General features: G+C 40.6%; 1 protein-coding gene across 4 annotated transcripts; it reads right to left on the bottom strand.

The window, feature by feature from the left end:
- Nucleotides 1–1,367: 1,367 nt before the first annotated feature.
- TIAL1 (TIA1 cytotoxic granule associated RNA binding protein like 1) lies at nucleotides 1,368–22,637 on the bottom strand. 4 transcript variants are annotated; one of them, XM_061364212.1, is made up of 12 exons: nucleotides 22,350–22,637; nucleotides 15,377–15,473; nucleotides 11,926–12,075; nucleotides 11,555–11,609; nucleotides 11,167–11,254; nucleotides 9,247–9,322; nucleotides 5,644–5,752; nucleotides 5,249–5,344; nucleotides 5,078–5,162; nucleotides 4,662–4,785; nucleotides 4,060–4,199; nucleotides 1,368–3,011 (listed from the first exon to the last, which is right to left on the bottom strand). In XM_061364212.1, exons 1-12 carry the CDS (start codon nucleotides 22,376–22,378, stop codon nucleotides 2,894–2,896), a joined length of 1,167 nt encoding a protein of 388 aa, XP_061220196.1. In that variant the 5' UTR covers nucleotides 22,379–22,637; the 3' UTR covers nucleotides 1,368–2,893. The 4 variants fall into 4 exon arrangements, with proteins under 4 accessions (XP_061220196.1, XP_061220197.1, XP_061220198.1 ...); XM_061364213.1 differs by having other exon boundaries at nucleotides 11,926–12,024; nucleotides 22,350–22,635; XM_061364214.1 differs by lacking the exons at nucleotides 11,926–12,075; nucleotides 15,377–15,473; nucleotides 22,350–22,637 and adding exons at nucleotides 9,794–9,861; nucleotides 10,100–10,168 and having other exon boundaries at nucleotides 11,555–11,569.
- Between the last annotated feature and the right edge of the window lie 809 nt (nucleotides 22,638–23,446).

Here is a 23,446-nt window from a genome sequence, read left to right as displayed (position 1 = left end):
TTTGTAGTGGTTAAGGGGTTCGGTAGTGGTTGATTTCTGTAGTTAAGAGAAATGACAGTGGTGTAACAGTCACTCATAAAAGCAGCGTGGCGCAAGAGGCTCTTTGGTGCCAAAAACACTGTCAGTGATGCATTTCTGAACACTACTGAGTAGAAAGCAATCCAAATTACAACTCTCCCTCGCAGTGCTAGAGAAACATTAAAGGACACTGGAGACTCCCATATCTTGAGTAGTCTGTGAAGAAATACCACCATTAAAGAAAAGCTGTATAAAAATCAATGACAAAACACTTCAATGAGAAAGTAAATACTCTCTTTCATCCTTAAACACAGGTCAGGTACAGCCCAGCTCTACAGCAGGCATATTAAATAACAGATTCAAGGTGATCTACACATTGAGACCTCAAAGACCACTGCCTCAATCTTACACCCATTTATACGGCATTTACATGGCAAGGTATTTGCATCATTTAGATCTTCAGTAGTGCCTGAAGAACACACTGCTTACATAGCAGCACACAGTCATATGTTAAACACCTAGAATTATGTAGAAACCTCAGATTTAAGTGAAGACTAAGAAACACTACAGTAACTTAAAAGTTCGTATCTCTTACTGACTTGTAATTTTTTTAAACCTGATAAATGTAGCAAAACTGCAGACTTACTCGTGATTCTTTTTTCCCCAAACTGCAATGTATAGGCCGATCCTCGCATAGATATACACATATATACAAAATCCATAGAAAACTCAAAGTCCTGTAGCAAGATTCCTAACTTAAGCAGAAAAACATTACAGATACCATAAGGGACAACAGAGATAAAGGGCCAATTCTGTCATCACAAGCACTTCTGGTTCCACACTAACTTCAGTCATTATTGCATGCATTAGATACCCAGAGTTATATGTATCTCTGGGTACAGCTGAGCCAACTGACTAAATTACTTTCAATATATCTCACTTTCAACCCGATCTAGAAGTCAAGGTACTATTTAGCATGTCAAGTAGAAGAGGAGGGAACAAAAAACAAGCCTCATGTGATTTGCTACAGCATAAAGTGTAGTTATTTGCACAACCTGGCCGAGTTTAACAAAACTGCAATTTTCCATTTCAAAAAAGCTATTCTACCACCTGCATGGCAAGAAACAGAAAAGATAAAATGTACAGCTCCTCAGACACTCATTTACAACTATCACCTCTAAAACCAAACATTCTGCCCTCTTAAAATGCAGGTTGGCTTCACTGAACTACCACTGCAAATCCTAGAGTTGCTTTTTGAACTGCGCCTGCCTCTGCATCTGGTACACAGCTGGACCATCTGCACCCCCTAGCTGTCACAGGTAAGACACAGTACTTGTATCTAACTTACATTCATTTTCAACTTCAAATTTATTGAGGCAGTTTATATCAATGTATCCAGAAAGTAATTCAGAAAGAACCCAAGTATACCATTTAAACATCTTCATGATTTATCCATTTACACACTCAGTACACAAACAACCCAGCCTCTGTACAGGTTCATCACATGCAAACCACCCAGCAAGACAAAAAACTGGAATTAAAAATAAGTCACAACTCAGTGTACTGGTTCAACTGCATCTCCATTTACCAAAATGGCACATTGAATAGTCTCTAAAATAAGATGTTTTTAACAATCTTGTTAAAAAATTCTTGGGCAAAATATTTCTAGACTTAAAAAACATCCAGGTTTTTTCAAAACACTCAAGATACTATACAACTTAGAAGAACCTTGAAATAGGTTTACAAGGTTGTTAACCAAGGTATTTACATACCAAATAATGTAAAGCAAAAAACTGGTATTTCTAATGACAAAAAAGGTGATGCATTAAAGATTTATGAAATTAAAATTAAGGCTCTTTGTTATAGTTCTTTATGTAACTTTACATAATAGCCAACTTTGGAAATGTCAGTCTTGCACATTCTTGTCAATCTACTGCCTTGAAAGCAGTAGAGTATATTAAGTATTACTTTGAATAATTACATTGCTACTTCTATGTTTGAGCATGCTTTTGAAACACTGTCATTATGAAATATTTACAATGTGTAGCCTTCAAACTTGATGGAAAAGCCCAAGTATGAGTGTCTGCTTTGAGTACAAACAACATACTTGCAAAAGCCTTTTACTTCTCAAAATTAAAAGCAAATTCCTACAGTCTTAATAAGCAAACCAGCCCTGAAAAGGTTTCACGTGGGCCTGAACGTGGACAGCAAAAGTGATGTGACGTTACTCAGACAGTACTGGTTTTCACTTTAGGCTGACCTACTCTTTGTATCAGACTCTTTATGCATGTAGAAAAATTAAATATATCTTTAAAAAAGTTCCTTCAAGCCCTACACATCCTTTCTGAGCTCTGCCCATAGGTACTGGGAAAATCAATACTGTCTTCTTGGCTGGAATGATTGGTCCACAGCTTATTTCAGGAGGCGTGTTCGACTAAAAGCAACTTGCCATTTTGCAACGTCCTCTCTCTTAAAAAGCACAGTGATGTAAAACACTGAAGACAGAACACACACAAGAAAAAAAAACAAACAAACCAGAGTGGAATGGTAACCTAAAGATCAGATCCATTAGCCATCTCCCCTACTATATCAAAATTTGTAGTCAGAATTGTCTTTATTGACTTTATTTTTCATTTTTGTACACAAAGAAAAACATGTTCATCTCCATCATGAACAAAAAACTTTAAAAGGCAGAACTAGAAGACATTTGTGTCCTTCACCAAAGCAAAGCTGTGCTAAAGGTTCCAAACATTTCCATTTTTAAAATAAATATTTTCTTTTTTTTTTTTTTCCATTGTCTACATTCCAGTCTTCAGAATGTCACTGGAAACTGCAGCCTATCATGAAATACACACTTTTTAAACAGAGTCCCAGCTCACTGTGTTTGGTAGCTTGCCATACCATATCCAGCTTGGTTAGGTATTACAGGAGCACCTTGTCCCTGGGGAGGCTGAGCACCAAATCCACCCATCCAGGCAGCAGATGGAGATTGGCTTAAAAAGAAACAGGATGGTTAAAAACAGGAAAGGGAAAAAGAAAAACTTCATCATGCAAGCTAGTCAAGTTATCTACAAGGCAAGAGACCAAGAAAAAAAATAAAACCTATACCATACTTCCTATACTACTATTCACAGAATCATAATATGGTTTGTGTTGGAAGAGACCTTAAAGCTCACCCAGTTCCAACCCCTGCAACAAGCAAGGACACCTTCCACTGGAGCAGCTTGCTCCAAGCCCCTGTGTCCAACCTGGCCTTGAACACTGCCAGGGATGGGGCAGCCACAGCTTCTCTGGGCACCCTGTGCCAGCGCCTCAGCACCCTCACAGGGAAGAGCTTCTGCCTAAGAGCTCAGCTCAGTCTCCCCTCTGGCAGGTTCAAGCCATTCCCCTCAGCCTGTCCCTACAGGCCCTTGTCCAAAGCTGCTCTCCAGGTTTCTTGTAGCCCCTTTAGACATTAGAAGCTGCTCTGAGGTCACCCCAGAGCCTTCTCCTCTCCACACTGAACACTCATACCATTGAGTGAATGAATGAACTACTCATACCAAAACACACCAATTTCTTATCTTTAATGAAAAATGAAGGTTCTGTGCTACAACATGTGACTCTTGAAAGTGTCATGAGCTTTTTAAGAACAAATCCTGAATCTGAAGAAGTTAAAATGTCCACAGGTAGCTGCTGCTCTCCATGGCTGTGAACCCCTCAGGCAGTACCTGGGCTCCCTGTCTCAGACCCTCCAGTATTCACCACCTGAAGTCAGAGTCCAGTTCAGGCATCAGACAAGATCACTACCCAAAACTACTGTTGGAGAAAGTCTCTGTGCCTCCAGTTTCAAAACGTTTACACACATAAAGCATGTGAGTGAGTGTGAGTCAGAGTGACTCACCCCTTTATTTGGTCCATTGAAATCATTAAACATCAGCTTTAAGCACCCATGAGTCCACCTAAGGCTTGAAACCTTGTTCAGTCCTTGAACCAACTAAGTCTGAAACTCAGATCTAACACCCCTGGAACAGTCTAAAAGAATTAAATACAATTACTCACTCTACTCCAAAACCCTGTTGATTCCATGCTTGGCCATACATTCCATATGATGGTACTTGCCACCCGTTAGCCATATATTGCCCATACTGCTGTGGATTTCCATATACTTGGCTCCATTGCCCCCACTGGCTGTAATCCACCTAAGGAGAGAATAATTCACAGTACTTCAGGTTCTAGAGATGGCTTACGTTCCTTTTGTGCTGCTGAAGGCAAAATTTTGGGCACTATCAATTGCAGGACTAAAAGGAGCAACAGAGATCAGCAAAATACGACATCACTGTGACCGAAACACATGTCTTTGTGTGCTTGAAATACCAAAAGAATATTTGGATGGATAGTTGCCTCATCTGCAGTTAGTGAACTAGCAAGAATCAGAATTACCTCAAAGTTTCTCCCTATCTTGAATCATATCCAGAAGACAGTAACAGATATTCCATCAAAATCACTAGCCCAATTTGATGAACCACTGGAACATAACTGAGACAGAACATTGAATTTCATATGAACTCCAGCACAAAATTCAGCTATCATAACTGGGAAGGTATGACAGGCATATACACAATTGCTTTTGTAATACAATGAAAAGGTAAAAGTGCAGTTACCTGTTGGAAGTTTTTAGTCATATCAGGGGATTCTTTACCCCAATAACATTTAACAACATGTCCTTCAATTGTGGTTCCATTAACTGAAACAATAGCGTGTGCTGCACTTTCATGGGTTGAAAATCTGAAGGATGTAAAAACAAACTCATGTTACACGTCATAGTACTTTCACCTTGTTAAAAAGCAGTGACTCCATCCATACATCCAGGATATCCAGAGAAAAAGATCTGCTTTCACAGATATTCATTTTTCCAGGTAGGAAGATTGGTAGCCACTTTTTAAGGTTCCAAACTTTTCAATGAACATACTGTGACAGCTTTAAATGTAGCAGCAGAAGCTCAACCAAGCAAAATTACATAAAGATGATACATTATTACACAAACAAAACAACAGATTTTGTTTTTCTCTCTCCATACCTGACAAATGAGTAACCTTTTTCTGGAAACACCCTTATTTCCATTATCTGTCCGAATGGGGAAAAAGTCTGTCTCATAAGTTGATCTACAATACACAACATTTTTGAGTCAGTAACCATCCTGGTGGCCAAAAAGCTTCAGTAATGCCAACAGCAACAGAACAAACCTTACCTGTTAGCCCAGAGGCGATTCCTCCACAGTACACAGTACAATTTTTTGGACTTGACTGATTTACTACATCTTCAAATCTCAACTGTTTTGTATTATCTATAATGAGAGAAGACTGGTTTAAGCAGTAGGCTATCAGTAACCAGAGTCTCAGATACTTTACCTCATACACAAGGATGAATTACACATTTAAACACACACATTCAATATTTTATGACAGACCAGCAGTGCTATTACTCTAATATACCAAAAAAAAAAAAAAAAATCTATCCTTTGAGATCTGGAAGCCAAACTAGATAAATAATTGACATGATTTTTGCAACATTATGTTTCATTCCTCCACTGAACAGCGCTGTGCAAGATAGCAAACACAACAGAGCATGATATGAAGGTCTTACTTTCTTGTGTATTTTTGGGGGCTGGTGGTTTCCGCGTTGCCCAGTTAGTTCTGATCTGACGGCCTCCCAACCACTGGCCTCCCATGTGTACAATAGCATTTTCTGCATCCTAAAGAGATTAAAACGGAGACTGTAACACATCCAAACAAGTAGCACATACAAGTCTACTTCCAAGAAAGACTTGGTTGGCAGTTAATACTGTTGACAACAGTACTAAAAATCATATGAAATTCTGAGCAACCACATCAAGCAGACAAAAATGAAATAACCTGAGGCCCATCAGAGATGGTCCTCAAGTGAGTTGGTAAAACCATCCTCCCATCCTCATTTTCTACACATAGGTTAGAAGCCAATTACAGTCACACATATACTACCTGTACACAACCTGCATCTGTATTAGAATATCTGAAGGCTGTCCCAAAAAGCGCAAAGGTCATACAGATGCCAGAAGCAATTACTGAAATAAAGCAATTATCATTTTAACTATTGAAAAATCAACTTGCTTTGCCAATGACTACTAAAATACAACACACAAAAGTATATTTAATGATCAAAAGAAAGGCAAGACTTTTAAAATTATCAGAATCATTCAGTGAAAAGTTTCTTAACTGTAGCTCAAGTAACATTTATACCCTGAAGTATGTGTCTGCAAAAGACATTGTACAGCACAATCTGAACGTGGTTTTTCAGAGTCAAGTTCTGGGAGGGCTGAATGGCAGTTACTAGGAAACTGGAATGCTGAGATACAAATAGATTGGGCACATTGCTTTTATTTATTATCTGCACACACACCCCCTGTCCCATCCTCTCTTCTGCCCTCTGGAGGCACGCAAGACGTGTCTGAGCACAGACTGCTTTGTAAAGTCATTGCATGAACAGACATAAAAGTGAGTCCAGGACTCCCATGGCTTAACTTCTACCTCAAGCATGAATTAGAAGGCAATCTTTAAAGTTCACATTGTAAACAGAAGCGTTTAGTAAGCACGGGGTAACTTTGCTAACACTTCCACGTAGCAATTTTTTCTCCACTTGCTTTGAAAGAAGAGAGGCAGAGCAAATGGTATAGGTGTTTGAAATGCTTTCCCAAGGGCACAAAGCTTAAGAAAGAGAACACCAAGTACACGGAAGAAAGAGAACACATGGACAAGGTAACAGTGAGCAGCTAGCACTGTCCTGCCTCACACTGAAGGCTCCCAGCTATAGCATTCATCTCTAACTCAAGTCACTCAGAACCTCAATCCTGCTAAGTATTAATTACAGAGGGTGCTCATTTTTAAGACAATACATAAATAAAGAAGTTATGAAATGACTGATAAAAGGAAGACTAAAACCACTAGACAATAAAGAAAAACCTTACTCAAACACCCTTACACCCAAAACACGAGTAAATTACAAACTGACTAGGAAAGGCAACTACCTCTAATGAACCTTGCTGCCAGCCTCGAGGGTGACTGCAATGACACAAATGGAACGAGCCCATGCCGTAACTGTTCCAGTTCACCGTGTGGTGTGCATTTAGACCTCAGGATAGAGACCTGCAATGTGGGAACGCATCCCACTTCCCCAAACCTACCAGGACAACAATAAGGTCTGAAAAACAGGCCCTGAACTGCCAGCTCAGGATGGCGGTGCCATAACCACTGAGGTACAGCTGCAGTTTGAATGAACAGCAGTTAGGACAAGTTTTACAGGTACTTTCTAGTATGACATTTAGAATTTAGCCATTTAGGTTAGATGTAAGGAAGAAGTTCTTTACTGTGAGGGTAATGAGGCACTGGAACAGGGTGCCCAGAGAAGCAGCAAATGCTTCATCCCTAGCAGTGTTCAAGGCCAGGCTGGACAGAGCCTTGGGTGAGATGGTTTAGTGTGAGGTGTCCCTGCCCATGGCAGGAGATTGGAACTGGATGAGCTTAAGATCCTTGCCAACCCTGACCATTCTGGGATTCTAGGATTAATTTCACAGAATTAATACAGATTTTAATTCGCAGGATTTATGGCTCAACTTGCATTCTGTATGACTGTTACAACATTTGCCCTACGGTCACAGAAATCAAACACAACCATATGATAAAGGAAGAGGGGTATAAGGAAATAAGATTTCTCGTCTATTCCAGCTGCAACACAAAATAAGCCAAGTCTAAGTGGAAAAATACACTAAATAAAGGCATTCAATCGTAACGTCTTCTGGTGTTTGCAAATGTGAAGGTAAGAAATTCCAACTTTTCCTGATTCATCTCCAGATAACTGTGACAGAAGATAGAAGTCATCTTAACACATAGGACTTCTGACCACACAAACAGGCTTATATGCCCCAAATCCTTAACTGTGTGTGGTTTTCCTAACCAAAAGTATTTAAGGAAAATGGTTTAGTTTCCACACACTGCCCTTATGTACCTCTGAATACACACAGCTCAATTCTCCTATCAATTTTCACAAGTTTCTCATGCTGTTTGACATTTAACTTCCAAAATACTAAGGATTATTTGTTGAGTCAATAGATAAATTTGTTGTTAACATAAAATAATTTGTTGTTAATAGATAATAGCGCTATTTTTATCATTACTACACTGATTAAACTCTACAAATAACACCTTTAACATCTGTATCAGTAAGGGGGAGTAGTCCCTCGTTAAAAGCATTTCCTCCTAAGCATGCATAACATCATCCATCACGTAAGTTCATCCGTCATGTAAGAGCATCCAACACAAAACCAAGAACAACCTTCAGGTTTACAACATGCAGAAGCAAATGCTCTAGTAGTACAGAATCAGCTCTTAGCTGAGAATCACCCAATACACAGACCCATTTTAAGAGTCCAAAATAAGAACTAAAGTGAAGGACCAACCAACAGCTTTATGAAGATGCAGAGCTCAAGGAAGTAAATCTGGCTGTACTTTACAGTATGACAGACTTGGTTGCATTAGGTCCCCAGAAAGACTGAGTTCTGGCACAAACCTAAACCTGGCACATCACAGAATGCTTTGGGTTGGAAGGGACCCTAAAGCTGATTCAGTTCCAACCCCCTGCCACAGGCAGGGACACCTTCCACTAGAGCAGCTTGCTCCAAGCCCCTGTGTCCAACCTGGCCTTGAGCACTGCCAGGGAAGGGGCAGCCACAGCTTCTCTGGGCACCCTGTGCCAGTGCCTCAGCACCCTCATAGTGACCAAACCCTGCCATGTAGCATGGCACTGTGCTGCTGACAGCTCCAAGACATCATTTTGTAGGGGAGCTCCTACCTTAACACAGGGACCTGGTGTGGTGCCTCAGCTAAGAGACCTAAAGCCCTGCTGATCAGACCAGGCGCCCAGCTCGCCATAGGAGAGACGGTTCCACAGGCTGAGCTGACCTACCCTAACTCACCCAAACAAGCTTGCTACATCGAGGAATCTTCTTTCACAATGTTCTCACAGCATTGCTGTCATCCGAATTGTTTCAATCCTTAACCACAGATAACGAAAGCTTTTGGCTAAAGTACATTTGTGCCGTACATGCAAATTTATTTCCCTTGGGAAAGCCTGATACACAGTGAACATATAAACAAAAAGGCAAAGCTACAGGTGGAAAACAGGCAATGATTTTCAGTGGACACTGTGCTTACTCACCAGTTTGTTATAAAAAGATACAAAACCATAGCCTTTTGACTTTCCAGTTGCCATATCTTTAACTACCCGTGCATCCCTGTGAAGAGAAGCACAGCTATATGAGGGCGATATTAATAACCTGCAAAATAAAAACTAAAAGGAACCACACACACTGTATCGTGAGCATAATTTTGTCTTAGCAATTCAGTTAGCCCTACAACTACAAGTCATTCCTGAACTCTCCCTATTGCTTCTTTACCTGTTAGAAAAAAGCAGTAGGACAAAAAAAAAATAACATGTAATAAACATGCAACCTAACCACATAACCTATGCTGGCTAGGACTAGAATGCTCAAATTGGGCAGCATAAAGAGAAACAACGTTTCCTTTTCTAGTATTCTATTGGCTAGGGTCCTCTAAGGTTTACTGTTCTAGAAATTACTGTAACAATTCTAGCTAAGTTACCATGCATTCTCTAAATAGTTAAAGGTCTTCTGCCTACTGATACCAAATATATGAAATATTAAAAAAATGGAAAAAGAGGAAAAAATAGGAATTAAAAGGCATACATGGCCTGTTAACAGATTTCTTTATTTTTCTTGGTCAATTCTCTAGCATCATTTTGGAGTTTGGGGAGCTGTAAATTTTGAAAAATTGACATTTTCAGATATTTAAAGAAAAGGAGAATAAAACTAACAACAATGCTAAGCACACCAGTACGAAAACAACAAATTTACACAGAAATTTTAGTGAGTAAGTTAAAATGATTGGAAATATAGAACTGCACTGAATATAGAATGTTAAAATGTAAATACTAAAATATGTATATATAAATAATGTATAATAAGAATAAATAGAAATGAGAAAAAATCTACAACTGAGTTCCAGTGTGCACAGTTCCTTGCAGTTAGCCTTCAAGATCCTGTCCATTCTTATGAGCAATTCTGCAAAATAACCAGAATGCTATTACTTTTAATTGTGACTTGGACTTTAGAAAAACTGCAGGTCTCAGGTATAAATATAGATTGAGAAAACAGAAACCTGAATTATTCTCTTTATAACCCCATTTTTAAAACAGTACTTACTTACCACATTAAGAGACAAAAAGCAAAGTAAACAAAATAGCAAGAGGTAAGAAATAAGATTTATGATTTCATTTCAAAATGTACAGAACAAGAGAAAACTCAGCATTTTGCTCTTAGAACTACATCCCTGCAAACCTTCATGTGCGACTTCATGTACTCTTAAGGACACACATACTTTAGCACTCACAAGGATGCTTGTCACGTTTAATGTGTTCCGTTAAAACACCAGGTGATTTAGGATCACCTCAATTGTCTATGAGAAGTTTAAAGTAACCTTCTCTTAACTTGCAGAAATATGAACATATTGTAAATCCACCATTTTTTCATTTAAATGTTATAATCTTAATTCATCCCGTTATCATCCCCCAAAAACAGATTTCATTTTCATTATTAGCTTTTTTTAACACGTTCATCACAAGTTATTCAAGTAGCTGCTTCATTAAGTTATATTCCAATTACCCAGTTTACTGCCTATGAAACGCAGTATGAATGCATACACAATACACCAAAGATGCAACATATACCAGTTATCAAGTCACTACTCTGTACACATTCTAAACAACAAAAAGTCACACTTAGGAACAGTAATTAAGAATTAATAAGAAGCTGAAGGACATTAGCATATAAATTAGGTTAAAAGCACACTGCTTTCAGCAAAACCAGAGCACAATTACATTACTGTATTTGCAATCATGATAGATATTAAGATGAAACAATAACCCCTTCTTTACTGCCCACCCAACATAAGGAAATCAACATCAGAAAATCATCTACAAACAAGAACTAACATTTCAACTCAAACATGTTTTTGCTGTCATTTTCTAACCAATATTGGAAATGTTTATGATGATACTTACGATATTTTACCAAAGGGAGCAAATGCTGACTTGATGTCTTCTGTTGTTATTTCTGGACTTAAATCCCCAACGAACACATGGAAGTGATCTGAAAATAAATAATTTACTTATCAAATATTTAACTGCTATCTACAATGTCAACTCCTGAGAAAGTGATGCTCTGCACACAGCACTGGGAACCACGATTCCATTGGATGAGCAGCAGCAATTTAATCTGTCCACTCCAGTTTCCCCAGTTGTAAAGCAGAAACAGAAGAATTAGTCTGCAAACTTCTATTAAACACAAGATGGGAAGGAGAAAAGTTATGTTTAAATGTATTTATGACAAATTATTACCACGATGTGAAGGATTTGTGTAGAAGTGATACTGTGGCATTACATTACTTACTGGATGTATCCTTTTTCTGGCTACTTGGTGTTGTTGCCCAGTTTACTTTGACCTCCTGAAAATAAGCATAAGATTTAGTATGAATTCACAAAATCCTTACATTTTGTAAGTTCATTCAAGGGTGGGTTACAACAATGTATACACGTCATCACTCCGTATAAAGCACTGTCATAGTTAGAACATCACAAACAGTATGTTTCCTAAACAGGACTGACTTTTCCAAATCAGTATTTTATTAACCTAAAATATTAAACTTGAGAAACACCTTCAAGAAAATGAACATCCCACAGTTTTACTAACAGCTTTTACACAAACCTTAAATCTAAGATTTAAGAGTCCTTAAATCTAAGATTCCAATGTAAGCAACTTACCTTCCCCAAAATTTTTCTCCCATTCATAGCAGCTAATGCAGCAGCTGCATCTCTGTGTTCATAAAATTCCACAAAGCAATAAGGGTCATTGCTTGTATGCTGCAAAACAGAAAATCCAACAGAAGAGTTGACCCTTCTGCTATCGGGTTGCTGAGAAGAAAATCCAGGAAAATATATTACTTATAGTTAGAAACTTTAAAAATGATTTGCATTAGATTTATGAAATAGCCTTTGACATTACACTTAAATGCAAGAATTATTAAGATGGACTTTTATTAAAGGTCTAGTAATGTCTGAAGTATAGTGTACCTTCTGTGAGGGCTCAGTACTTCAGGTTTATTACACTAAGAATAATTCAACTAACCAGAAACGTGATCTGCAGACTGGATGAAAGGGGAGGTGGGAAAGGGAAGAATGGAAAGAAGAACAAATACAGTCTTCTGACTCATACATACACTCAAAGCTTAAAAGGTTTGTTCCCCAGATACATTATTGCCAATTTTCCCTCTCCTCCTACTTAAGAAGTCTTTCCTTGTATTTGCCTAAAAGTCACAGCCAGAATGCAACCCAGAAGTTGCATCTTCTCAGTCTCATCTGAAAAATGTTATACCCAGCAATGGGGAAACATCCGTTTAAAAGAACTCAGTCTGACTGGGGGAAAAAAAGATATCAATTGATTCTTACTCTTAAATCTCGGGTACAACCTGGTTTTCCAAGATGGCCTAATAAAACACCTTTAAGCATAGTAATTGACAAACGAAACTCACTGAAGTATTAAATGTACCAAACTATTAAGAGCAAAGAACATGAAACTGATCAAGTAGAAATGATGATTAGAATGCCATTGGATTTAATCTGCCTAAAGGATGTAATGAGTACAAAACCTATAGCCTTACATCAAAATATCTACACTAACTACTCTTAGTACTTATCCACACTAAGTGCTCTGCATGTGCACAGACCAGGAGATGACAAACACTAATACTGAATGAAATCAATTATTTCTTGCATGGACACGGAAGGGTCTAGCACGTAAAGAAACTACTTTGGCACCAGTATTCTTGCATGTCAACACCCCTCAGTGTTAGGTAGAGGGCTCTAACTGAAGTTGGGAGCAGGCCTCTGCCAGTTTTATTATTTAACTTCTGGAAATTCACACAAGCTGTATGGACAAAAAAGTCTAATTCTGCCCTGTTAAACTGGATTTACATCTTCAACAGTTCTGTCTACACCTGAACATGGAAGTTAACATCTCACAGCTGAAGTGATCACAAGGCCTTTTTATACTCAAAATGATCAAGCAGTCTGAAGGCATCCTTCTAAACAGTCAGTATGAGGAGTTTCTAAGTGATGCAAAATGAGCGAAGAAAATACACCTGAGATCATAAAAAAGACTTTAAGTCACAACAGCCATAAAATGCTTTAAGAGCACATTCACCCCAGATGCCTCAAAACAGTGAGCCTTAACTCACTCCTCTTCCTACACTATCTTCCTGCTGCAATGAAAGCAAGATAAGGACTTAGCCGCTGAGTGCAGTCGGTGCTTCAGCTGAAGTAGAATTTACTTTTAGACTGTGGAGGTCTTCTCTACCACTAAGAACTTGTCTGAACAGGAAAAGATCCTCTTTTGCAGACACCCAGACCCTGACAAGTTTGAGATACCTGTATATGCAACTCACACCACCCTGAGTATTAGATACCCCCAAAATAACCGCTTCAAATCTCTAAGCACTTGACATGTTCTGTCATATACTGTACAAATTTAAGAGATAGTGATCAAACAGTCGATACACCTGGCTGAAGAAGGGAAGGAAATGGAAAAATCACAGAAGTTTTTAAAGCATTCAGGTATAAACTGATGGTGGCAATAACAAGACAGGTAAGAAACACTTAAATGCAACTCAGTGCCTATGAGAAGGTGACAACACTGATTAGGAGGATGGACAGCATGGATAGGTACTTTGACAGAAGTGCTGTAGCTGCAGGCCAGTTCCAGTCTAGAATCCAACTCGCACTTGCTGGCTGCTCAGTGACAGGGGATTAGGTCAGCTCAGTGTGTTCATCTCCAGATGACTGAATATAGCTGTGAGTAGCTTTTTATTTAGCTCCTCAGTTCAGAAAGATGCCTCACTTGCTATTTGTATGGTTATGTAAAATCCTAAAACCATAAAGCCTAAATCAAGTAAAAAGAGTGTTGGAACTTCTCATCTTCTTCTCAAGAAATCACACTAATGCTAACATCTCTCAATCGATGAAGGCTGGGGCTGCAGTACCTTATTTCTAATGAGCCTATGACAATCAAAGCTGCTTCTTCAGAGAAAAAAAAACCAACAGTTGTGCTCTGTTACCCTTCTGTTTAGTCACCTTTCTCCAATAAACCTGTATAGTATGTGGCTCTTATCTCCACTAGAAGGTTTTAATTAATGGGGAATGATTAGTGAAGACAAAGAAGAGAGTGATTAGCATCAGATTGATAAGAAGCCACTAAAACCACCCCCAAAAAAGCAGTGTGTCACGTTGAGAGGAAAAGAAGACCACAGAGGAGTTACTAGGAGTGTTCCTAAAGAAGTCTGCTTTCCAGACTTGCCTTTTAACACTTTCATTAACAATCTTGGCCAAAAAAAGTAATGTGGCTGCACTGAGGAAATCTGTAACCACAGGTTAGTAACAAGCATAAGTAGTAGTAGAAGCAGGAAGAGCATAGAGAAGACCAGAGCTGACGAACCAAAGACTGAACCCAGCAAAAGTTCTGATCAGTCCCTGCCAGAAGTTTATCAGTTATAAATGCACAAGGAAGGAAAAATATTAGGGATGAAGAATTTGCTTAGGATGCATCAACAAGATCGTGGAAATGGAACCAACCCTAAAGGTATCAGAGCATTTGCAATGGTGAGAAGAAATTATTAATACTTACCACTATTTTGTACAAAAGACCTTGTCTGGGATACTATGGGAATTCTGTCACTTTGTTTCAAGAAAAAATTCATTTAAGAACAGAGCGATGCAGACAAGAGGTGTTTGCACTGGCACAGAAGTGACTCAGGAAGAGCACAGCTTGTTTTGAAGGATTTGGGACTTTTCATCCATAGTGAAGCAGCATTTAGTCAAGAGGAAAAAGAATTACTGAGGCTCGTGTTCAATAAAGTAAAAAAAAAAAATGTACAAAATAGCCATGAGTAACGCTTGAAACAATGAGGTTTCTGATCATCACAACCTTCTAAAGAAAGTGGAATCTCATCAGCTGGTGAAGGGTATGTCAGGGCTAAAGGCAAAAGTACAGGACCGTACAGTACGACAACTGGTCTCTTCTGCAAAAAGTTATCCCCAAAGCCAAGCACAATCAACCTAAAACCCCAGTATCAGGAATGGCATAAGAAGCCCCCAACTCCATTTACGTTGCATAACGTTATCACTTACATTATATTTGCTACCCCCGTGGAAGTGGCCTTACCTCTGTTATCATTTTACAGCTTTTGCATGGTCCAATCTGGCTGAACAACTGAAGTATAAGAACTTCAGTCACATCTCTGGAGAGGTTTCCTACATAGCTACACAAGGAAACAAATAAAACGGGATTTTAAACCACATGTTTTCATCTTTTTCACATGTCATTATGACTTTAAACTTTTAAATGATTACGAAACATCTCCCTTTAAATATCCCATACATCTTAAAGATACTATTTACAAATTATGTCATGATATAATTTTAATGCAGCATTCCTGTGGTTTCTGAAGTTGGCCACACAACTGGGAACATGAAGCTTGATTCAGACATAACAGTGGACACGGATATCTAGTGCCAGTAAGGAAATATCAGAAGCATGAAGAACATTGCTCGAGAACAAGCAAACAACTAGGAAAAGACGTTTTAAGTTTCACTTCCCACAGAGCATCTAATCCAGACTACTTCTGAATTTGGGTACAAACCCACATCGAACTCCTATTACTCCTGTAATAGCTATCAGACAGAACTGTGCTGCCTTCCAACTCCATCCTTCTGTCTTCCTGAGCATTTGGGAAAGCAGCCCACTTGCCAACAGGCAATTCATGCAACACTTTGCCATAGGAAGGCTCTGTGCGGAGTCTATCTCCACAGCTACCACTCTGTAAAACACCCCAAAGTTTTGGAAGTGTTAACTTAACATCACCCATACTTCCTGATTTATTTATAAAACCTTAGAAACAATTCAAGTTTTAAAACACCTGTCGAGTTTACACAGAGCCCTGTATTTATCCAGATAGTGAGAAACCCAACAGCAGAGTTTGAAAACTACTTCTAGATACTCTGCTGTTTTACACCAGCAAGAAGTAAAACCAGGTCATAGGGATGGCTGAGCAGAGTCATGAATGCAAAACTGAACTACTTTTAAGTGAGTAATTTGTAATCAAACTGTAAGCAAAGTGATCAGTTAAGAGAAAGGCTTGTCAAAGCACCAGAACTCAGAGTCACAGCACAGGGACATTCATTATTTTTACAAGTAAACCTGTCAAGACACCAAGGATTCAAATGCAATCAGTAACATGAGCAGAACTTCAGTGATTCAGCTGTTGAAACAATATACATTTTATTCGTTTTACTCTGAATGTCACACTACAATAAAATAAAGTCAGTCAGCTGTTAATACACTTCAGGGAATATAAATGTAAACTGGCATTTCTCAGCCTATGCATAAGCCAATTTCTTTTGGGTAAAGACATATGAGTGCATGCTTTTCCTTAACAGGTATCCCTTTCCTGTTTCTGAAAAGCCATTCCTAGGTTTGACAACTGGACTTTCATCTAGCTTTGGCAAAATCCAAATGGACCCCACGTGAACACTACAGAATATCAAAAGGGTTTTCTCTATGTTGTAATTCTTTCAACAGCTATGAAACAGTTCTCCACTTCCTCAGTCAGAACTTAAATGATACACAAGATCCAGAGTTTCTCATATATCACATCATCCAAATATTAGAAACAGCCATTAAAAACTTTCATGTACTCATTACTTTATTTCTAAATACAGCTGAATTAATAGGAGTTATTAACAGAAGCTGCATTTTCAGCCTGTATTGTTATGAAGGATTTCAGTAAAGAAATTAAAACCTACAGATCTATGCTAAGACCCATTACAGAACAAACTGCCCATCTCATTGACTTTTCAATTCTCTATTCTGAAATCTTAGCAGTTAAATATTTATCTACACCTTTGTTCCAAAACCTTAACTCATTTTTTGTTAATCATTCACCAAGATCAAATCATAAATCACTATTAGTTTTAAATGGAAACATTAACCTCTGAAGCTGCTACTAAAATCAGAGGGAAAATACAACTACCACTAGGAATTCCCACATAAAATGTCAGGACTGCTGTGAACTTATTACTAGCACTATTTTAATTTGTATGTTGTATAACAGTATTAGTTAACACCACACCTTAACATACTGATATAAGCACCTGTACAGTAGCACTGACATGAAATTAAGTACAGTGAAATCCTACTAACATTATTTCTAGTGCAAACTCATATGGAATACAGTTAACACCACAGAAACCCAAAATCTCACCCTCTTCTGCATAATATTACTATGTACTTTGGAAATGCAAAACCTCTGAAAAGCAAGCTGAAAAATTCCTTTTGGTCTGACAACAAAAAAAGAAAGGAAAAGACATTCCTTAGAAATCTATTCAACTAACTAAATGCCACTACCTGCTACAAGAAATCCTAGGTGGATTTCCAATACCACTATGTTTTCATTAAGACAGCTGTGAGAACACTGCATCATAAGCTTTGGCTATAAATCAAGTCAACTCTTCATAAAAATCAGCAATGTAATTCTGCATCACCTGATAACCAGATTCAAATGGGATGGAAAGTCCTACAGGTCCAGCAATGCTCTAAATACATATGATAAATATGGCCTTGATGTTTAGTATTACCACAGTCAGAAGGCATTAACACCTTTCACAAGTTGCTAACACTCTGAAACTTGACTAATACATAATAAAAGGTTCCTGTAACAAGGACAACATCCACAGAGCCCCAAACCCCTTGAACTGCATTTAAACTATAGGAATACAAACCTCAACAAATTGGGAACAATACACTAAAAGGTAAGGTTTGATGACTACTTTCACGTCTTGAAGTAAAGTAGATTGCAGTAATGTCACCTCCTTGAGTACAGTTAAAGGTGACTTAAAAACATACAAACATCTTCAGTGCATAATGTCTGAATACTACATAAATAAGAAATTGATTCAACACACTAGGAACAGAAAGCTTGCCATTCTGGAAACACAAAACTCCCCTCAGCTGATGCTAATCACCAACCACCCGTGGCCAGCCTATTGATGCACCCAGCCTTCCCCTTTCTAGCTCAATTTAGACATTATATATAGCATAATATTTTCTATTCTACTTCACAAAATCAAAGTAAACAGAAGCGCACCTGAAGAAAACACATCCCTTTTAACATGCTCCTGTGCAGTAACTTTCCCTTAACATTCTAAAGGATGTATTACTCAAACTTCTAAAAATGGTAAAATCCAACAGAGAAGAAGCACTTACTATACTTTTCTAGGCTGTTGTCTTGCTTAATGGGACAGGGCAGCAAAAGTTCTGGCTTTTTGCATACAGGCAATACGGTTTGGTTCCCTCCACAAGTTTGAAGCACTTAAATACCAATTAATAAGCAAATACAAAATAAAACCCAAACTGTGTATGTATCTCTCTCTATATATAGATCTTCTGATATTACACTACTGAATGCTGCTAACAACACAAAGAATAAAACTGTATTTGAAATTCGGAGATCCTGTAGAATTATCTAAAGAATAAATGAAGCACATATCAGCAAGTAATGAGTTTTCAAATTAAATTCTGGCTTCAACAGAAAAATCCTCCTTGTGAAGGTAAACAGGGTTTTACTGTATCTTAGGTAGGGAAGAAAGGGATATTTAAATGTGCCATTGTGAATGCTCCATCCCTGGCAGTGTTCAAGGCCAGGTTGGACAAAGCCTTGGGTGAGATGGTTTAGTGTGAGGTGTCCCTGCCCATGGCAGGGGGGTTGGAGCTAGATGATCTTAAGGTCCTTTCCAACCCTAACTATTCTATGATTCTACAATTTCCAGCCACTAGTTTAAGTCCACAAAACTTCTACTACATACTATTTAGTGGAAAGATAGTAAACGTTTTCATACTCACACAGACAATGTGAAAGAAGAGACAGATTCCATATTTAAATGAAGAAAGTATGATAAGCAATGCAGTAACCGATATGGTGAAAAGCCCATAGAAATAGCATCTCGGCCTAGTGCTACTGAGCTACTAGAAGCAAAATAATATCAAGAAAAATCCACTCTGTACACTCTAACAGACTATGTTGCTCTACAACAGAGCTGAGCTGAAAAGAAGACCAAGAGAAGAGAATCCTCCTCCTGGTTCACAACTGAAGTCTTTCTTCTGCACCCTTTCCACATTCCACAACACTTCAAATATACCACTAATGATACAACAGCTTGGAGGTACTCTGGGCCTGTTCATGAAGTTTTCCTAAAACTATTAGTAAGAAGAACACACAGATTTTGAGCTTTTATTCCAGTTATCAGCAAGAGCTGGTAACATCAACAACACACGAGGCTTCTGGCAGTTTGGTTTCCACCTTAGAAGTAGAACAGGGCTTTGACAGAACTTGCAATGGAATAGTACTCACAGAAAACAGAGTGTAAGTATCCTATATAAAAAAAAACAACTCTGAAAAATCAAAAGCCCAGAGTTCATTTTAGAACCAGCTGAAAAAATACATGTTGTGAATGTTCTATAGCCCATTTGAATCAAGGGCTATGACAAATCCTACAAAAAGGCCTCCCCCTTTCTCAAGTTATCTTCAAGTTGGTCAGAGCAGTAAGGAAAACTTTTGTGCAGAAGATGCTGAATGTTATTCTTCATTTTTCTACACAGGGCTGCTAGTTATAAAATGTGGGAAATAAACATGCAAATTATGCCTGTTTTCTATATTAAGCTTCAGAAAATATTTTGAATTCTTAGAGGTTCATGACTGACCCACCATGATGGAAACCAACATAACAGTCCTGCAAGTACCACAAATGGAAACAATTATTACTCCTGAAGTATTGAAGATGGGTATAAGTGTTCAGTGAACAGTAGTTAGGTGAGGTCTTTTTTCTTTTAGAATCACAAAAGAGTTAGGGTTGGAAAAGGACCTTAAGATCATCTAGTTCCAATCCCCTGCCATGGGCAGGAACACCCTTATGACTGAAAACTTGCCTGCAAGTGTTCAAAAAGAAACTTCCTTTATAACCTACAAGTTAACTTTTTCTTTCCTGAGGAAATAAAGGAAACACTGAAGACATTTATAAAGTATTACTTAAACTAGCAACCAAGCGCTTATGCATATGGTCAAACAGCTACTGAAACACTTTGCTCTTCACTTAATTCCCACCTCATAAAAACACAAACAAAACCAAGGAGTTCAACTTACAATATTATTTACTGGTCATGGGGGCTAGTGAGTTGTATTCATATGAGAGATTGCAACTCCTCTACCTGAAAAGTATTACCCAGGATAATAATCTTTAAAACACAACTTGCAGTTCTGCATTTAAAGGTATTCCACATAAAAGCAGGGACAAGAGGAAGATGTAAGAAATGCTACAGAGGAATCTTTGTGTTCTATGAAAAAAAACCCCTCAAATAATGAGGGGAAAGCAACCCTACATGAGTGAGGTTACTACAAAACTACTAGGAAACGAATGCATGGCTGTTTATTAGTCTGACAAATTAAACAGTCTCACACTGTGCAATAAAACATCTTGGGCAGATGGGGAGATATTATTTCGTGCATCTTAGTACAGATGGGATTCTTCCCTTATCAGTGACTAAGTGGGCTAAGTCAGGTCATCGAACCCACTCCCAGTGTAGCACCAAAACTTGCTAGCAGTGAAAGAGCATTCTAATACTTAGCCTAGATAGAGAAGAACATTTAAAACTTAGTCTAGATATAGCACTTATTTACAAAACAAGGGGGAAAGCCTGTTAGGAAAAGAACATGAAAACAAAAAAATAGCAGTAAAACTTTGTCCTTTTATCTCTTCTCATTCTAAAGCAACACTGAAAACTACAGCCACTATCAAGGCCAAGCATTTGGGTAGTTAATGCAAGAAGCATTTAAGATATGCTTATTTAAACTATGAATCTCGGGCAGCAAGGGCTCATTAAGTACTTACACTACACTGTAAACAAGTTAAAGTAACTTCTGCAGACACAGGAAGGAGAAAACACACAAATTGCCTTGAAAAGTCTTAAATGCCAAGTCATCATTTTGGAAGTGGGAACAAATTACAGGGATATTTCACTCTGCTTCGGTAGTTCCTTTAGAGTGGCCTTCAATCCAAACTATCTTTGGAAGACTTCCTGAAGGCTACTGTCCCCAAAACTAAACAGATAAAGGTTTCATTTGCACTGACCTGAACTGTGTTTCTCTTATGGGCAGCCTGAACATTGTACTGTTGGGGCTACCTGACATAGCCTGAACTAACACAGTGCGGTTCATACAGCACATAACATTCTCTGGCAACTGGAAACTGAGGCTCTATAAACTCCTTAAAATGGTCAACAACAGAATTAAGTGCTCTCAAGTGCCGTAAAAGCCTCCCTGCTATAAGTCAAGAGGACAAAGAAAACTGATCAAACCCATACCTGCAGAGTTGAAAAGAACTCAAGAGCAACCAGAAAAACCCCTCAAATGCATAGTTTTAATCAGAAAACAGATGACAGCCACCAACTGATCAACCCCTGCCTAGGGAGACACGGCCAACATACAGTTATTACTGCTGCCAGGGCCCAAGAGGCTGATACAGACCCACACTATAAAACACCGGACGGAAAAGCAGTTTTCCCTATCTGCCCGCCATGGAGAGTCTCGTCTCACGGCGCTCCCCATCCCACCCACCGCACGGAGAACACAAAGAACTTTCCTATCGCCGGGACGGCGGTGAACGGGGGACGTGAGGACAGGCTCATACCCACAGCCAAGCAGGGTCTCCCCGCCCCGGGCATGGAACCGGTTAAACCCGGAGTCCCTCGGCCTCCACCGTGGCGGCGGCACCTCCGCTCCCCGCCGTTTTCGCCCTGAATCGGTGCAACGCAAACCCGCGCCCTCTCCTCCCCGCTCCCCACCGCCTCGGGACCCCCGCGCCGCCCGGCCCCGCTCCTCTCCTCTCCTCTCCCCTCCACACACCCGCCCGGCCCGCGCCTCCCCGCCCCCACCGCGGCCCTGCCACGCACGCCTCCGGGAGCGCATCCCCCTGCCCGCCTCACCTCGCCCCGCCGCCGGCCCGGCCCGCTCCGCACCAGGGCCGCAGGGGCTCCCTCCCCACTCCCCGAGCCCCCGCGGCTCGCCCGCGGTCCCCTCCCCACTCACAGGGTCCTGGGCTGCCCGTCGTCTTCCATAATGGTGGGCGAGCGCCGCTCTCAGCCGCAGCCGGGGGCAGCGCCCGAGAGGGGGGCTCCGCCGCGCAGGGAGGCGAAGGGAAGGTAAGGGTGAGGGCCCCGGCTCCCCCCGCTCCGTCTCGACCCCTCGCCAGGTCCCGACACGGCAGCCCCGAACCTGAGAGGGAAGAAACACCACAAAATGGCCGCCGCCACCAGACACTCAGGAAGCCGCACTCTGCGCAGCCGCGCCCCGCCGGCCCCGCTCCCTCTCGGGACGGATTCTCCTTCCCGGTCCGCACCGCCGCGCCGCGGAGCGCGATGGGGATCGTAGGCGCTGGCGGGGATAAAGCGGCGGGACGGCCCGCGAAGCCCGCTTGCCCTCTGGGGGCTGTAGTCCTGCGGCCGAGCACCGCCGCGCCAGCACAGGGCGGGGAGCCGGGAGAGAACTACCGCTCCCGGCAGGCCTGGCGGCAGCGGGCCGGAAGGCGGGCCGGGCCGTGCGGCGGACACCGGCCCTCCCGCCGCGGGGGCCGAGCCCGGGCGGTGCCGATTGGCCGCCAGCAGCCCGGGAAGATTCGCTTGTGCGGGCCGCTGCGTCCCCACAGCGCCGGGCCCGGCCCCAGGCCCGCGGGGAGCCGCTAGCGCCGGGCTTCAGGAGCCGGGTAAAGCTCGTGTTGAGCCACAGAGTTCGTGTTTCTGGCGCTCAAAGGCAGAAGTACTGTGGTGGATTGTGCATAAATGAGGGATAAAGCGGGCTGGTACAGCTCGGGGGCACATCCTGTAAGTGGTTATTGTCGTGTGCTTGCCTGAGAGGAGTTGATTTGTACTAGAATATGTTGAATGGGCAGAGGAGGGCACGGAGCAGCTCTGTTCTGGAGCCAGGCTGAGAGAGCTGGGCTGGGGCAGCCTGGAGAAGAGAAGGCTCCTGAAGGGGAGACCTTAGAGCAGCTCCAGTGCCTAAAGGGGCTGCAGGAAACCTGGAGAGGGACTTGGGACAAGGGCCTGTAGGGACAGGCCAAGGGGAATGGCTTGAACCTGCCAGAGGGGAGACTGAGCTGAGCTCTTAGGCAGAAGCTCTTCCCTGTG

Source organism: Neopsephotus bourkii, unplaced genomic scaffold (assembly GCF_033783945.1).
Source record: "Neopsephotus bourkii isolate Nb327-2 ecotype Australia unplaced genomic scaffold, CSIRO-AGI_Nbou_v1 NB_1189, whole genome shotgun sequence".
In the NCBI taxonomy this organism is placed as follows: Eukaryota; Metazoa; Chordata; class Aves; order Psittaciformes; family Psittacidae; genus Neopsephotus; species Neopsephotus bourkii.
Note: the sequence above shows the minus strand (reverse complement) of the source record. Positions and strands in the feature narration are given on the sequence as shown.

Coding starts and splice junctions, on each gene's coding strand:
- TIAL1 (XM_061364212.1), bottom strand. CDS start 22,378: ATGGAAGACGACGGGCAGCCCAGGACCCT. Junction 5,753..9,246: donor TATCTTTTTATAACAAACTG/GTGAGTAAGCAC, acceptor TAATCTCTTTAG/GATGCAGAAAATGCTATTGT. Junction 3,012..4,059: donor CAACAGGGTTTTGGAGTAGA/GTGAGTAATTGT, acceptor TTTCTTTTTAAG/CCAATCTCCATCTGCTGCCT.